Consider the following 15,031-nt stretch of genomic DNA (forward strand, 5'->3'; position numbering starts at 1 on the left):
CAGTAAAGGCAGTGATGGAACCGATATAAAGTCCTTTCTTCCTATATCCCATACTACTTTTAGTGCACATGGTTTCATGACATAGATACAAGAAGACCCAGTGAATTATGCCTGGAGATCATAGGAGAATACCAGTGAGGTGCCATATGGAGAACATAAAGGCCATAGTATATAGGGCTGGCTGAGGCAGGACTGATGTACAGATATGATCAACAACATGTAAGGGAAATTATGACTTTCTTCTTTCCTTCCTCTTTCCTATCAAAGGCTGTGAAACTAGCAGCGGACTGAGGTCACCATAGCAACTGCTAGACATCATCTAAACGTTATGTGTATCCTTCCTATGAGGCTGCCTGTCAGAGGAGCATCCACTGGAGTGCTAGATCAATGCAAATACTATTGAAGGGTCTCCTAGCTCCAAATGAGACAGGGGTCATATTTCAGAGAAAAGCAAATGTTTTTCAAACAAGAAACAGAAAATAGGAAACGTCGGGTGGAGAGAGAAGAGAGCATATTAAATCACTTGCTTAAAGGCAAGCATGAATATGTGCCCACCACACCTAAGTCTTGCAATCAACTGGAACTCCTCAGTTATTTGATTCAAGAGAAGAAACAAGAATAGAGTGAAGACTGCTAGTAAAGTTTGAAGTATCTGTCCATGTTGTGCCTACAGTGATACTTCAATGTATTACCTTTTGCTGTCCAAGCTACTCAGCAGCTTTCAGCATTTTCCACCCTTGCATGCTACCCAGAGGAGCATGATTTTTTTATTTTCCAAGGCCAAATTAGCTTTCATATCATATTGACAAAGGTCTTGAGTTGTGTTACTTTCCCCTGGCCACTGCAGGATGTCATCTTGCAAAGGACCAAGGACTTGATCTTTAGCTGAAATGCTCTTTGTCACATTATATGTTTGAATATCAGAGGCAGAGTCCTGTGTCCCCATAATTTGATGGGAAAGGACATAAAATGTCCTTTTCTTGTAAAAAGCATCTATGAGGCCTTAAGTACTTGATTGGAAATGTAGTTACAGTTACTGTTCTTTGATGTCAATATTTTCCTCCCATTTCCCTCTGCATTGCAGATAGACTTTGTGATGCTGTGACCGAGAAGGCATGCTTAATTATAGCTTGTCCTCCTTGCTTTGGAAAAGCTGAAATACTCCCATGACTTTCCTGCCTGTGGAAAGTCTAGGAATGAAAACCAGCAGGAAAGGACTTGTATTCTAGTAAGCACTATTGTCTTGGTTATTGTCTAGACTTACTATTTTTAACATCAACACTTGGTAGGTCTCTTGTATCTGTTCTTTACGTCACAATTCTTTCTAGGACTTGCTGAACACTAAGCAACAATAATACATATACAATCTGCAGACAGCTTTGAAAGGCTGACAAAACCTTTAGCTGGCATATATATAAAAATCCAGATACCTTTGCATTGAACTTGCTTCTGAATGCTACATAGGATCTTACATAAAATGAAGGATGAAACTAAGGTATGCATGAAGTCCTGGTTGCAGCTAGGCAACTAGAGACTAATTAAGCTCTGATGGCTCATTATTATTCCCATGATGAAAATGCTCTGGGATGGGTCATGTCTGTTTTTCAGAGACTACTCCTTGGTTCCAGTGTTTTTCTTCCCTCTGTTTTCATGCAGGATGTTGAAATGCCCACCAGGGGTGAGATATACTTCAATGGAAATCTAAACCTTTACACCGATCTTTTGCATTGCCTATTTGACAGGAAAATGCAATTTCCAATTTCAATCTGCTGCAATGTTGACCTTAATTTCAGCTACTAGATAAGAAAACCTGCATCTTCTATTTTAGTAGAAAATAAGTGTACAAACTTCTAGATACATTTTGTCGCTTAGGAGGCTCCTGATCTTTAACAGTCACCTTTTCTTTCTGTCTATATCAAAAAATATCAATATATAACCCAAACTAATAGAAACTCCAACTTGCAAATATTTTCAACAGCTTTCACCTTGGGAAGACAATGACTTTTATTGTCTTTTCACGCAGTTTGGGAGTTATGTACCATTTTCACAGTGGTACGTAGTCAGCACTTAAAGACTTTACTGGGTCTATTTCCTCAGAAATGACACAGAAGGGCTTCCCACATATGAACATGTAGTATCACTTCCACTCTCATTAACTCTTCTTTTGTCATCTTCTGTTTGATTAAGGATAATATCTAAACTCAGACAAGAGAAAAAAGCCACAGATGGCTTCCCAAATCCAATTAACCCTGCATTCACAAATTTCATTGTCCACCCATGATATCTCTAGTGCAGAATATATGAGGCTTGCTATTCTTACAACAAAGTATTTGCGTGTCTCCCAGTGTTTTTAATGGGATCAGTGTTAGACTATTTTCAATTTCTTGTTCTCATGGACAATAAAGCTGGTTGGCCGAGCACCGAAGTCATATAACTTCCAGAGTAGCAGGAAGCCAAACACTTTAGCTCAAAAATGTAAGCACAGGATATAATTCCCTCCTAAACTCTATAATACCTGGACACATTATTTTATTGGATTTTAATTAGGACCCCTTAATCCTGGTATAAACATAGGATGCATTTTACGTCTTTGGTAAAAACTATGTACATTTCCTGTCTTACATAGTAAACCATAGTAATGTTCTTTTGGGTGTAGCAGGTGGTGTCCTAGACTGAGCACTAGATAAAAATTCTGAACTGCTGGAAGATTCATCATGAGCTAATCATATTTATTATTTGGATTTGTGAATGAAAGCATTTTCTCAATGTGGAGCATATGGCAATGCTCAGAAACTGCCTATTATAATTTGTATTAGTTTTTATTGCAAATCAAAGATCTAAAAATATGCTTATTTCTGATCTGGCTATTGGGTTTCTTTCAATGGTCTGTTTGAGTAATGTGGCTTTATAGGTTCTAGAATATCTCAGCTGTGCAGAGCAAAGAAAGAAATCACAGACTTGGCTTCTGTAGATTTCCACTGCCAGCAGTATCACCTCTGTCTGGGAAAAAAAGGGAAAAATAACAACAGAGAAAATTTTACAGCTGGGAGTGCAGATCACTACATTGAGACCATCTCTAGGTCTTGCTATGTCATACTGAAATGCAACACCACAGCTTGACACACTTTTTTTTACCTTCCTTTGCAATGATACCTTAGAATGCTTTAAATATACCCTGTTCCAGAGTGGTTGTCACTGGAGTTCATACTGGGAAGGCACTGGAGAAAGCATAATATACAACAGGGACATCATGGAAGTTGTAGCTCTGGGTGAATGTAAAATCATGAACTGATGGATACCAATCAAAGAAATGAATGTTGAAGGGGAAAAGAAATTAATATTTAGGAACCCTCTAGAAGGAAAACCACTGTAATTCCTTAACATACTAGATTAGAAAAGATTCAGGAGCTAATATGTTCTTTTCATGTGGAGAGATTTTGAGAACTATCTTTTTATTCACAGTCTGCATCTGAAAGGAAATGAAAAATTCGGGTGATTTTGGAGGACCAGAGAGGTGAAATGAAATTTTACAAGGAAGGGTCACCAAACACACAGCATGGGATTTGACCTTAGGTTTTCTGTATGACGACAACAGATCAAATGTTACTCCTCAGTGCAATTGCAGTGAAGGTTAGAGCAGAGTATATTTTCAAATTAAAAACAGCAACACTTGGTATTTTTAGATAAATCCATAGATAATTTTTCATCAAAGTGTCTCTGCAGATGACAGTTTAATTGGTCAATTTTTATTGTGCAGTCTCTTTTTTTTTCATTTTACTGCATATGGAAATCACAAATCCAAGTCAACACAGCCAAATTCCTTTCCAAAATTTATAAAACAACCAGCCCTCTCCAGTGACTTCATTCATCTCAAGATAAATATTTGAGATAGGTCAGAGGAAGCATCTTCTACAAGTACCCACTGTTTTCCATTTACTGAAGCAGAAATCCATGTGATCAGTTCAGACTTACATGTATAACTTTTAGATAAGCAAAGCCAAGTGAGGTAGATACTCCTACCCTCTCTTTAAGATTAACACAACATATGGTTTGCCTGTGTTATACAAGCAGCTGTACCTAGAGGTGCTTCAGTGCTTCATAAATCAAACTTTTTAAAAATATAATTTAAAGTTATTGCTACTGTTTTTAAAAATGATTTATGGTCATATAAAAATTTTGCTGTATTAAGAATGAATATGTTATTAATAAATATTAGTGTCAGTGCTTAGCCTAGTTACATATTCTAGAAACATAGCAGCAGCCAGAGGATACTATAACAATCTATAAAATTTGATTAGCTGTATCTTAGAAACATTCTAGTTATCTAATAACTCTTTACTGAAGGAACCATCATAAAAAAGTGACTTTTTTCATCGAGCCCTCACTGAAATGGATATACCTGACTAATTAAAATCAGCAGAGATGATATTGAAAAACCATGCTGATTCGCCCAGGAGAGTGATTATGGATGTAGATATTTCCAACCTGGGGTCACAAGTCAAATCCAGCCAGATCTGCAGAGATTTCAGACTACTCCAGAATAAATGTTTATTTGTTTATCTAATGAATTATGAATCTTGGTTTTATTCATACTGAACAGATGTCCAAACCCCCCTCAAACCCAGCACTACAAGACGTAGCAGCTGTCACTTTTGTTAGCAATCCTGTAGGGAGATATATAAAGCAGGACATATGTTTACACTGGACTGTCTACTCCTCCCTTAGGGTCATACTATCACCCTGCTACAGGTCAAATGTGAAGTATGGTATGTGAACAAGTCTGTAATTTATAGGCAAATAATGTCTAAGTGTTATTTCAGCCCTTTATTTTACATAGCTCTAGTTATGATAGAGCTTTTAATTTATATGTATTTTTTTTTTCTAAAAAATATATGACTTTTATTTTAAAAAAAAGTATTTCTCATTAACAGGTAACATGTTAGTTAAGCTCTGGAATACATCATATTGAGCTAACCTTGTCTTTGAGGAGGGAGATGGGTTAGATCAGGGGTTCTCTACCTTTCCTTCACCACGGAGCCCCTTTAAATACTTTTTGTGACTGTGGACCACCAAGACTTAATTCAGGATTTAAAGCACTAGACTGCATCAAATATTTATTTCAATTTTTTCACGAAGGGTCTTCACATTTGGAGAGAAGGGGAAATAAGTTAATCTGTTAATGCCCACACTCCTATTATATCTTTACTGCAATGATTCCAAATGAATTTAAAATAATAGCATCAACACTCTTCTTGATCAAATGGTCCATTTTATGGTATTTTAATGTGCTAATTCCAAATTTGATGCCAATTTTTACATTAAAATTTGAAGAAAAGTTTTCACAATTCTTCTCACCTCCCCCCTTGTTTGTCTGTGTTCAGTCACCATATATTTTTGTTTACGGGCCCAGGGCCACCACTTGGAGGAACAGACTTCAGCCCCGTTGTGGCCCTGAAGAGAAAAAACACCTAGTTAAAGTGGGTCCTACCAACCATACTAGGACCAAATGGATGAGGAATTGTTTGGCTGGTCACATCCAGAGGGTAGTGGTCAACAGCTCAATGTCCAGATGGAGGTCAGTGACAAGTGGTGTCCCCCAGAGGTCTGTATTGGGACCAGTACTGTTTAATATCTTCATCAATGACATAGTGGTATTGAGTGCACCCTCAGCAAGTTTGCAGATGACACCAAGTTGAGTGGTGCAGTTGACATGCCTGAGGGATGGGATGCCATCCAGAGGGACCTGGACTAGCTTGAGAATTGGGCTTGTGTGAACCTCATGAGGTTCAACAAGGCCAAATGCAAGGTCCTGCACCTGGTCAACCCCTGGTATCAATACAGGCTGGGGGATGAAGAGATTGAGAGCAGCCCTGCAGAGAAGGACTACAGGGTACTGGCACATGAAAAGCTGGACATGAGCTGGCAATGTGTGCTCACAGCCCAGAAGGTCAACAGTATCCTGGGCTGCATCAAGAGAAGTGTGGCCAGCAGATTAAGGGAGGTGCTTCTGCCTGTCTTCTCTGCTCTGGTGAGACCCCACCTGGAGTACTGCATCCAGCTCTGGGGTCTCTAGCACAGGAAAGACATGGAGATTTTGGAGTGGATCCAGAGGAGGGTCACAAAAATGATCAGAGGGATGGGACATCTGTCCTATAAAGAAAGGCTGAGAAAGTTGGGGCTGTTCAGCCTGGAGAAGAGAAGGCTCTGGGGAGATCTTATAGCAGCCTTCCAGTACTTAAAGGGGGCTTATAATAAAGATGGGGACAAACATTTTAGCAGGGCCTATTGTGATAGGACAAGGGGTAATGGTTTTAAACTAAAAGAGGGTAGATTCAGACTAGATATAAGGAAGAAGTTTTTTATGATGAGGGTGGTGAAACACTGTAACAGATTGCCCAGAGAGGGTGTAGATGCCTCACCCCTGGAAACATTCAAGGTCAGGTTGGATGGGGCTTGGAGCAACCTGATCTAGTTGAAGATGTCCCTGCCCATGGCAGGGGGGGTTGGACTAGATGACCTTTAAAGGTCTCTTCCAACCCAAACTATTCTATGATTCTATGATTTCTCAAGAGCCCTCATAGCCTTAATTAGAGAAATGATAGCACCATGGAAAAGAAATTTCATCAGTAAAAGTGAAAAGGTAACATATTTGTGTGGGATATAAATAGAAGCATCAGAGACATTAAAGAATAGTTAAAAGTTCCATGGCAGAGGTGTGTGGACAAATCGTCAGTGGAGGAGATTTCCTGTGCTGTAGATGTACACGGCCCTATTCTCATAGTATCAAACTGGCAATATCTCTTGAGCATTGCATCCAAAACAGGCATGGAGAGAGAAAAGTGTTATGTTACGTTACCATGTGTTAGCACACTGTAGCTTGAGGGTATGTAGGGGGTGTAAGTTACAAGCCACTGAAAAGGAGGAGTCCTAATGGAAATTTGGACAGGCGCTGTCTTGAGCAGCAGGCCTCCTGCAGTTATATCAGAAGATAGCAATATATCAGCCATCTGTTGATGTGCAATAAATAACATAAAAGTATTTTGTCTGCAGGCTGCAAGCATCACTGATAACTGATAGCAAAAACTTCTGTTGAGTGTATATCCTGTGCAAAGGATGACCGGAATTGGTTTGACAATCAGGCTGAATGACAAGTAGTAAAGAAAAACCAATTACAAAGTCATGGAGAATTGGAATAAATAAATGAAGACACAAAACAAACCTGAAAGGGGGAAGAATATTTCCTTACCCATGCTAGATACAAATCCTACTGGATGCTGATGTGGTGGCTGTTTTATTATCACTAAACATGGATGGCACAGTAAGTGTCATTGTACCCAGAGTCAATATTGAACCAATATTACAGCAGTAAAGATTGTTTAATTATACTAGTTATAATTAAAGCACATAGAATTATAGTAGTAATTATATTTTTATAATTACTGATAATTTAAAGAGGGACTTATTTTTCCCCATTCAAAAATTAGGTGTCTAGTTTAAGTGAATTGCCCTTAGTACTTGTCGGATGAAGAGAGGTATCTCCAAAGTATGATTAACCTCATATCTCTCGGAATAACATAAATTGCCTTCTGTGGGTCTCTTTCTCTCCACTGACTACAGATAGAATCTAGAGGACTCATATAGAGAAAAACCTTGAGTTTCATATGGGTAAATTTAGATGAGGTAATGATCACCTTTAAATTCTTTTCCATTTCACAAGAGCATTGGCAGTTCTTCAGTGTCTGGATGAGCTCAAATGGATGTATTTAAATGTGAGGATTTCAGCATTCCTGAAGCTGTGTATGAAACATTTCCTGTCTCCCACAAATTGTGCTTGGTGTGTGGCAACGCAGAGAAGGTGGATTTTTGACTCAAGACTGTAAATGAATAATTCATTCGTAAAATAATCTTTGGGAAAAAGGATCCTGGGGGACAATGATGAACTTGTTCCTCAATGGACAGTGCTAATTAAGTGATTTGCAGTAGCTTAGATGGGTGTTGGGAGGAGATGTACAAAACTGCGAATTATCAGCAAAGGCTTGTTATTAGCTAACGTGGATGGGAGGACTTCGCCTCTGTCAGTCATTCAGTTGGGAAGATAATTTCATGGAATCATGAAAAAAATAAAAAAGGAATTTCAAGAGAACATCTAATTAATTTATCTATCTGTGTGAACAACTTAATAGTTATTTCCTCCTGTCCACACACTCTCATTTTTACCTGGCACATTTTCATGTATTTCAAACGTTGAAAAAATCGAGAAAAGACAAGGGGTTTTTGTTATCATTCAAATGGTAGCTTCACAGGGCCTCTTCCCATTAAAAAGTACTAGGTAATATTAATAACGAGGTCAAACAGTTAGTATTACCACTACTAAGTAGATTCTCCTTTTAATAGCAACTCAGGTGGGAGAAGCAGCTGGATTGTGTAAGGTTTGAAGCTGAGGTCTAATAGGGTTTGCTTACCAAGCATGGTGAGTGCGTGGGACTTTTGGTCCAAGCTTAAAACTGTAGCAGAAGGAGAGAAAAGAGAAAATGCACCAGCCTAGCTGACTATCTGCAATAATTTTTGCAAGACAAAGGACAACTCTGTTAGACAGCAATGCGTGCCAGAAGCAGAAACAGCCCAAATTTCCGATCTTTCATTTATTTGCTTGGTTGATGATGCCAACTGCAAGGGGCAGAAAGATGGTGATGTCTCATTTCTACAGACCACAAAAAGGCATGATGGGGATCCTGGTCTCTCCAGGAATCCATGCCTATGTTCTCCTTAGGCATGAGCAGAACGTGCTCTGAGTTTTAGTTATTTTCTAAAATAGGTTTGTGATGATTAGTTGTCCAAGACTGAAACACAGTTTCAGGTCTCATTGATTTCAATGGAGACCCAAAGGCAGAACATCCCCTTTAGCAATTAGAGTTGGTGATATTTTCATGTTGTATAGTCTGTGAAGGCTTTTTTTCACACATTCCCTCCCACTCCTGTGGACACACACACACATCTCTACACACAAATATCCTGGTTTTCTACAGTATTTTTTTAAACTGAGGCCCAACTCCAGACCACTGTAGAGTTTTTGATTTCCATTTATACTGACTATCTAAGTGAAGTTTTACACTCACGCTGGCCATGCAGCTTTACCAGACAGAGGCAAAGAACAAAGGGAAAATACCGTCTTCAGAGATGATAAATCTGAACAGTGCAGGACACTTGACAAAGACGATTTCACCCACACTTGCAGGTTTCCAGCATGTAATATTGTCCCACATTCCTGGGCAACCTACAGAAGAGAAGGAGTGATAAAATACATTAGTGGTGGAAATTCATTCCTTTCGTCACACTGTTATTATGCTTTATAGCTGGTTCTTTCTTCTATCCATAAAAATGCGCTTCTTTAGAATAATAAACAGCATCATTTTCTAATAAGCTTTCCCTGGAATAAAATAATTTTAATTCATGGGAATAACATAAAATATGTAGTTGTATGGCATAATAATGACCAGACTCTACCCTCGCAGAAGATGACATTTCTTAGTCTCAGTTAAATCATTCCAACATATACCAGAAACAAATTTTCCCTTGAGCATGAAATCTGCTGCTATTTAACTATCTTTCAGTAGTGTCAGGTTAAATATTTTTATCCTTGGATCATATCTTTGATTTAAATTCTATAAATTTCTTTTGGCTCTAGTTGTTGCAAAGGTTGGGTACTGGTACATTTTGTAGTTTGACCCAGGGAGAAGACTGGAAACTGAAAACCAGATTCTGCTTCATTCTACACCTAATTTTGTGGCTATGTGAGGGAATCTCACCTCTTTCATGTTGTTTATTTTCTTAAAAAAATATTGGGAATAAAAATGTCTTTCCTTAATAAAGAACCGTTTCAATATCATTCACTACTGCAGGCTTTGCTCTAGAGAATATAAACTCACAATGTCAAAAGGATGATTTTGACCTCTAATTATTTCTTGCAAAACCTAAAGACAGAATCAGGCCTTAAAAACAGTCCAGAGATTAGGCTTCAGACAACAATCTTTGAAATAAAGATCTGAATGATGAAGAATCACCTCCTGTTACATGTATGGAGAAAGAAGAGGTGATGAGATTGTGAATGGGCGTTGTCTTCTCTTAGGATATTAGAAAAATTCAGGTCCCATGTGCTATTGTACATACAGTAAAGGAGCCCAGCTCCTGCTTCTTTTTGATCACTGTGTCAGAGACATGACGAACTATGACTGGCTTTCAAGAAGCATAAGCCCTCCTGTGATTCTGTGAATGACCATTTTACCAGCTCATAAACCTAGAAGATTTATCCAGTGTACAGAAAAACTCATATCAATCTCTCAAGTTTCCTACTAATGTTTAAAAATAAGACTTAGTGAAGGAATCTCAAATGGGAATCATCTTCTACCTTAGCAGAAAAAGAAAGAAAAACTAAATCTAAATATCTCTACTACTTATTTGCATTTGTTGTGAGATTGAGCACATAACCTTATCAACTGTTAAAAGCTGCAAGTTCCGTGATTTTCTAAGTGGATTTCTGTTAATATGCTCTCTCTTTGACTATGTGCCAGGGAAAATAAGATCTTCAGTAAAAGCAGATAATGCTTCAGAGTGTCATACTTTCAGACTGGCACAAGTACAATACAATGAGGATGATCAACTTGTAAAAAACAGTGTGGGCTTTATCGACTTTGGTGATAGTAGCAGATTTCCATCAGTGGAGAATGTATGCTCACAGGACTGGAATTGGTGTACTTTTTCCATCAGTTTCAATGGCAGGGAACCAAGCCCTGAGTTTTCTCACAAAAATATAAGCCAGATAATAACGTGTGGTAGATAGGGCAGTTCTGATGATACAGTGTTTGAAGAATTCAGTCAGTGTCAAACAACACTGTTATGATGTTACAATGATGGCATATGCTAAGCAGTTGATATAATTCTTTCAAATTAAAGGATGCAGCATCAGATTACATAATATAAATTAATAACTGTATAAAATCTTGATCCTATTAGATAAAAATCTCCCAGCTTTGCCAGACACACCAGAATACAATATTACTGCAGAAATGCTCATCAATTCATCACTGGAGCTGGAAAATAGGAATCCTTTACATTTCCCCCACCTCCTCTCTTTTTTCCACTCCTACTCCAGGTTGTTTCCTTTGCCAGATGAGGATCTCATTGTATGAGTACTGTGATTCACTAGAACCTCTCCAAAAGGCTCAAAGACTGGGGTTTGAAAAGTTTTGTGATACAGTTAACGTACTAAAGATGGAAGTCAAGATCACATTGAGTACTCCTAGATTTTATTGTCTTTGATAGGTAGTGTCTGTCCATGCAGTAGGAACTGTATTTACCACGTAAATCTGAAGACATGTAGTCACAGGTTTTTAGTTCACTGATATATGGCACTGTACAAAAGTAAAGAATATGTAAATATCCATGGTAATGAGACATTTGCTTACAAGAGGCATTAGAGGCAAAGTGACTAATGAGATCTGATAACCACCTGCTAGCCTTGCTCGCTTAAATTAAATGGGTTTTATAGGAATAGGGAAAGCTTTCTTATTTCTTATTATTACTTCAACATCAGTTGTCTTCCAAACTCTGGGATAGCAAAAGATACTGCAAACCAACCTAGAGAAATGAAAGGAAATCCTCATACCGCAGAAAAGAAAGTGTAGACACGGAATAAATATTTCATAGCACTGTGTATCAAATTCAGTAATACCAGGTGGCTGATTTTGTGGTAATAACATGCAGAGCTAAAAAATAGCCACATTTGAAAAGACATTATAAGTTCATTGTGCTAGAAAGCTCTGATGTGCTGATGTTGGAAGAGAGGGAGAGAGAAGCAGAGAGTCAAGTAATTTCCCTTAGTTACTAAAACAGGTGGTCAATGGCCATTAGAAAGAATTCATTGTCAATGAGAATGCTGCCTGATCCTGCCTGGAAAAGTGTATTTAAAACAAACAATTTAGAAGAGCAAAGAAAAGGATGACAAAAAAATTAAACAGAATAAAGGCCAGCATGCACAATCCCCTTACGTTTGTAAACAATGATACAGCCAGCAGCTCCTGCTGGGTGAAATCTGCCCACGGAAATCAATGTGACTTGAGTGTGAAACTGCACAGCAGGGTTCTCCTCTGGCACTGATGGTATGTCTCCATTGCCGTGTGACGTAGGGATGCTCAAGCTAGCTTTGAAAGAGGTAGCTCAGATACTGCAAGCAGCAAGGTGTAGCTTCAAGTGGGCAAATTTCCCTGATATTAGAAATCAGTAACATCAAGAAATCATTTTAAAGAAGAAGATTTCATGTGGGCTAGCATGAAAAAAGTTAAAAAATGGTGGTCTTGCTAATGGATGGTCTTAAAAACAAGGCACCTTGCAGAAAGCACAAATTCTGACTTCCCTTCCCAAGTCTGCACTGCAACCTGAAGACTGAAACTCATGTTTGATAAACATTGTGGCATTCATCTTAGCTAAGGTAAGTGGTGTAATTCTTGGCATCTGGTCCTGGGTAAGTACTTATGCCCTCTTCACAGATGGGCAGAAGAGTGCTTCACGTTATTCAGCTAGTTATCTCGTCTTTGATGGGATGGATGATCCTTTGGGAGACCCTATTCCTTGTCACTGACTTTTGAGGAAATGCAAAGTGATCATTCAGCTATAGGATTAGTCAGGATTGGTTTAACTTCAGATGGCTAAGAATTACCCTTTTATCCTATTCAGCTAAGCAAAGTTTCTTCTGTAGTTCATGGAGAGAGACTTTCCAAATAGGGATAATCTCATTTTAAGGTGTCAGTGGTGGTGGATCACCCTGTAGAGTGTACTTCCATCTCTCCATTGACTACACTCAGTAGAAGGAGGCTAACAAATAGCTTAGCCTAGGCAGCTGCCTATTAAATGGCTGAAGCTTGTATTCCCCATAAGGTCTATATGGTCTTTTGGAGGAGGCACGAACCAACTTTGCCCTCTGGGCAGAGGGCTTATCAGTGGCTGTGCAGCCTCTCTTAGCCACTTTCTGATCCTAAGCGAAGGAGTCCAGCTAAGGGCTGGGACACGTTACTTCAGGCTGTGAACAGTGCCAGCATAGCTGTGCAGCTCCTGAGCAATTCAAACTACAGGCAAACCACAGTGGCTGCTTATGAAAAGCCACATGATCAGTCCCTACATTTCTGTCTCAAGCTTCTCTTTGTAAAAGGGAGATAAACCTTGTGTTTAGACTGTAAGCTCCCCATGGCTGGATCCACCTCGTACTGTTCTTGGGAAACGTACTTCAAAAAACAGTCCTGATTAGAGCTGAAGAACAACATGGATTTTATATGAATTTCACATGAAGCCCATGACACCTAAGTTTAAATTTATATTGTTGAAGCTGAGGGTAGTGCCTCATATACCTAAGGATGGATCTGACTTGGCAGCCACTAAAAAAGAACAGCTCTTCCAGAGAAAGGCCAAATTTCATAACAAGGAGGAAACTACAGATATTTAGCATTGCACAGTCTTCTTATGCATTCTTAGAATTATACCTAGCACTAAACCCACTGTAGTCATCCTCCTTCTGTGAAGGTTCACACAAGCCTCGTTCCTGTCCTTTGCTTCAAATCAAGCCTCTCAGAGCAAAACACTTTCTCTCTAACTTGCTACTCCTGGCAGCTGAAAGGCTGCCTTCTTACCTGAAATGTCTAGACAAGCAACAAGAGAAAAAAATTTCAAAAACTCAAATCAAGACATGCTGGCAGAATAGCAGTGATAAAGAGATCTTCTGAAATTGCTTACAGTCCCTTAGCTTCTTTTTCTCTTCTGTGTAGGGCTGTCTTGAGAGTCCCAGTTTTGATAGTGGCTAGATATAAAACCAGATTTTAGGCCCATAGCTGAAGTTCACCTAGTTCAAGGAATGGACCTCACTTTAAATCCACTGAGAATAGAGCCTGTTATCTTCCACCAACACAGAGTCACTATGTCACCAGGACTATATACAAACTGTTGTTCTCTAATTTGGGCCCTGTTTCCTCATGATGCCTCTACTGCAATACCCTCATTTACACTATATTTAAATCCTTTTAACAGCATCCACAATATCCTCCCATGTCCTTATCCTGTCCCTAGTGCAACACATCTCCTTCTCATCGCTGCTAGCTTTTTGGCAAGAGAAGGTGCAAAAGCAGAGACATGTTTTTTGAATGACAAGACCCTGTGTACTAACTTACTGCTCACTCATTCACTCCTCTTAATAAAGTGGGTAAGTCCTACCTGTCCTCCTCTCCATGAAAATAATTTTTGACATTTTTCTTGTACTCAGCACACCATTTTCACAAAACGTATAGGAATTTCCAGCTTTGAGACTAGTACACCTCTGTCAAATGTTGCTGACTTTATTCAGTGAACTCAAAATTATGGGGTGAAAAAAGGAATGACAGGACAATGGACAAAGGGATTTATGGATTCAGACACAAACAAAAGGGAAATGAGAAGAATTTGGAAAAAATTTGTTTCCTTGGGGAATTAAGAAAAAATGTAAATACATAATTATTAGACTTCTGTATTTTTCATGTGTGGAAATAAAGGCTTGAGATGAAAATCCATCCTTTTGGCTTACAGCATGCAGTTTGATTTTCAGTTCCTCTCCTCATTTATTAGTTTAAAATATCACCTTCGAGGTCATATTGCCTTCAGGAGAGTAATATCAAAGGAAATGTAATGTTACAAGCCAGCATATTAAACTGAATTATGTGATGCACAATAACTTTTAAAGGGCATACTACATACATCTTTACAGAGAGAGGGTGAATATGAGATAGGTGCTCTCTGTTCTTTCATAAATCTAGGTAAATACCAAAATAAATAAAGGTTTAAGCGAGGCCTGAGTATGGGGCCTAGATTTTCAAAAGTAATTGACATTTCAAAATAATGGTATCTTATAGGAACTCTTATTACAGAAATGATGGTTCTGTAAGTGTTTCAAGTTAGGAAGCAAACTTACAACACTGTCAGATTCACTAGTCTTTTCTGAAAGCCCAGGCCATAAGAG

The 15,031-nt window shown here is 38.6% G+C and overlaps 1 protein-coding gene across 7 annotated transcripts in view; it reads right to left on the reverse strand.

Annotated features, from left to right (window-relative positions):
* ADCYAP1R1 (ADCYAP receptor type I) overlaps positions 1–15,031 on the reverse strand; it is a 150,923-nt gene that overhangs the window by 58,255 nt on the left and 77,637 nt on the right. For all 7 annotated transcript variants that reach the window (XM_074830573.1, XM_074830562.1, XM_074830588.1 and 4 more), the window contains exon 4: positions 9,167–9,274. In XM_074830573.1, the coding sequence (XP_074686674.1) occupies positions 9,167–9,274 (108 nt within the window). The remainder of the gene's footprint in view (positions 1–9,166; positions 9,275–15,031) is intronic.

Source organism: Strix aluco, chromosome 1, assembly GCF_031877795.1.
Source record: "Strix aluco isolate bStrAlu1 chromosome 1, bStrAlu1.hap1, whole genome shotgun sequence".
Classification (NCBI taxonomy): Eukaryota; Metazoa; Chordata; class Aves; order Strigiformes; family Strigidae; genus Strix; species Strix aluco.